This window comes from Nicotiana tomentosiformis, chromosome 2 (assembly GCF_000390325.3).
Source record: "Nicotiana tomentosiformis chromosome 2, ASM39032v3, whole genome shotgun sequence".
NCBI classification, from domain to species: domain Eukaryota; kingdom Viridiplantae; phylum Streptophyta; class Magnoliopsida; order Solanales; family Solanaceae; genus Nicotiana; species Nicotiana tomentosiformis.
In genome coordinates this window covers 24,237,862-24,240,476 of record NC_090813.1, presented here as the reverse complement: position 1 = coordinate 24,240,476, position 2,615 = coordinate 24,237,862, and the positions used below count along the sequence as shown (strand labels likewise).

General features: G+C 36.4%; 1 protein-coding gene across 1 annotated transcript; it reads right to left on the bottom strand.

Annotated features, from left to right (window-relative positions):
• Nucleotides 1–565: 565 nt before the first annotated feature.
• On the bottom strand, nucleotides 566–2,399 carry LOC104107300 (protein PSK SIMULATOR 1-like). Its single transcript, XM_009616065.4, has one exon. The coding sequence runs from the start codon at nucleotides 2,144–2,146 to the stop codon at nucleotides 698–700; it is 1,449 nt and encodes a 482-aa protein (XP_009614360.1). The 5' UTR covers nucleotides 2,147–2,399; the 3' UTR covers nucleotides 566–697.
• Between the last annotated feature and the right edge of the window lie 216 nt (nucleotides 2,400–2,615).

Below are 2,615 nucleotides of genomic sequence, written 5' to 3'. Positions count from 1 at the left end.
CTGAGTAATTTAGAAAAACATTGTAACATACTTCAAAGAACAACATACTATTTTTTCCAGCTTTGTTCATGTATTTCTGGCTTCAATAATATCACATCTAAATTCGAAGGAAGTTAACCCTACGAGGTCTATTTATTCTTCCATATTAAATCTGAATTCTAGCTTTGTATCAAATTAGATCATCTATCCTTAAAATCGCGTATAAATTCAATTGTTATCCGATTTTGACGGTAAACAATGTTGTTGTTGTTTGTTTTTTCATTTTCCTAAAAAGTTTGGTTATATGTGTCACTGTTTCAATTTGTGTTGTAACTTGTAATTAAGGATTGGTTTATATGTTTTTGGCAAGTGACTAAGGACCGGCTCTTATTCATATTTACATTACTATGCAACCCAATTTGGAGTGCTTGGTTTCTTTCTCATGAGTTTATTCATATTTACACAAGAAAAAGAGTGAATTAATCTTAAATCAAAATCTTGGAAAATGAAGAGATCATATATACAACTCAGCATGAAACTATTGCAGGTATCCTGCTAAAAAAATTAGGACCATTGGAAAAAGAAATCAAGAAAAAGTATATTTGTATAAAAGGAAGTACTCCAATTTCTTTTCCACAACCCAATGAATCCTAGCTAATATTTGCCATGACTAACTATATGATTGAAAAATTCACCAATTCTCAAAAAAATCACCAAATCAAGATTCACTCCATTGGCGATTCTCACACTTATAAATGCAACTCAATCCAACTAAAATATCAGCAATGGCAGCATCTGTCTTCTCTTTATCCGAATAATGCAACGTCTGCAACAACAAAACAGAAGGCTTAATATCAAACTTAGTCTTCTCCAAATTCCTTTCAAGCTGCCAATTTATAGTGTTATGAGCCATTGGCGCTAGCCATTCCATTATATGTTTCAATGCCTCCCTCCACCCCTCGGCCAACGATTCGTCCTCATCCATACATTTCAAATTCTTGCTCAATTTTGATCTCACTGTTTTTTTCAGGTTTTCCGGTAACATTTGGTACAGATTTTCTCGTGAATTAAGGTCTACCGATTCGGATGGATTCGAGTACTTCTCTACTAATGTTATTACATTAGCATAACGTAGCGCGAGCCCTGAACCACCTACGGTTGAAGGCCCTGCTGCATGAAACACCCTATTGTTTTTCGCCAATTTTTCCGATCCAAAACCTTCATCTTCACATAGGAAAAATATCGATTTTCGGCTGTAAAATCGTACCAAAGTAGGTTTAGACGTCGTGGGAATCGGCCCGGACCTCGAAATAATCTGTTCCCTTATTGGTTCGATCAAACAATTCTCTGGTTGGACTTTAAGAATCTCTTTTTGCTGAGATGAACGCATGTTACGCAATGAAACAGAGGGAAGAACAGGAATATAAGGACCAAAAATGACGCAAATTCGTGCGTAAATTATGCAGACAATACGTGCCATGTGACCAACACTTTTATCAAACGTTTGACTCCACAATGAAATCTCTCTTAACTGTCGAACCTGCTTCCTTTGCTGTTCTAGTCTCTGATTAAACATGTCGCAATTCACTTTCTGCAATTGCCCTGCTGTTTTTTTCTCCTTCCATTTTTTCATTTTCCTCTCTGATATCTCCAATTCTGTTAAATTTTCCAATGCTGCGTACAAACCAGACGTGGCATTAATCAATTTCTCCATTTTGTCAACTCTTTTTTCAATTTCCTTTGACCCATATTCCAGTTTCCCAAAATCAATAATCCCTAGCTTGAGATCCGTGTACACAAGATCAAAACGATTCAAGCCAAAATCATTGCATTTATGGCCTAATCGTGCTACAGCAGCCGCAGCTTTATCAAGATCCTCAAGCCTCTCAGCACACGCGAGGCTTAAAAGAAATCCTTCATCTTTGGAATTCAAATATGCAACTCCTTGTGATCTCATCTCTGTTTTCAGCTTTGAAATCTCAGCATTGGATAGAGATTTGTACAAACAGAGTAATCTTGACATGATTTTCGCCGTCTCAAATGCCAAGATTCCCATTTGGTTGGCCTTTCTATTATTGGAATCGCTGTTAGAAAGACTATGATCTCCCATTATCAAGCTCTTATTATTGTCTGTACTAAGCCAACCCATTTTTGCAAAACCAACCATTGAAGATAAGTGTGTAATAGAAATTAAATGTTTTTAGGTTTTGTCACGAGTATTTATAAAAAATGGTGGAAGCTGGAGGAGGATGAATGAGTGAGGAAATGGAAGGTATTTGAGGAAGAGAGGAAGGAGAAAGAGGAGAAGAGAAACAGCTTCGAATGATCTTCATTGGGTCTGTATTGGATTATGATTACGCGTTTAGACGGTTGGACATATATATCTTTTTCTTAAGTTTTATTTTTGGGTGATAATATGAAAGGAAAAAAAATAAGAAAATATATTGACAGGTTGGTCAATTGAATTTACTGAAGAGAGGGATTGGATTCACTTGTTCCTAGCTTATTGGTCTTGTTGTGCAGTAGTTGAGGGATGGGTGCCACGTTTCAGGAATCTCGTTATGTCTGTTAGGAAACAGTTGGATTCACTGATTGTCAAATGTTGTTTGAGTACCTGGTTGGTTTTGTCTCTAAGT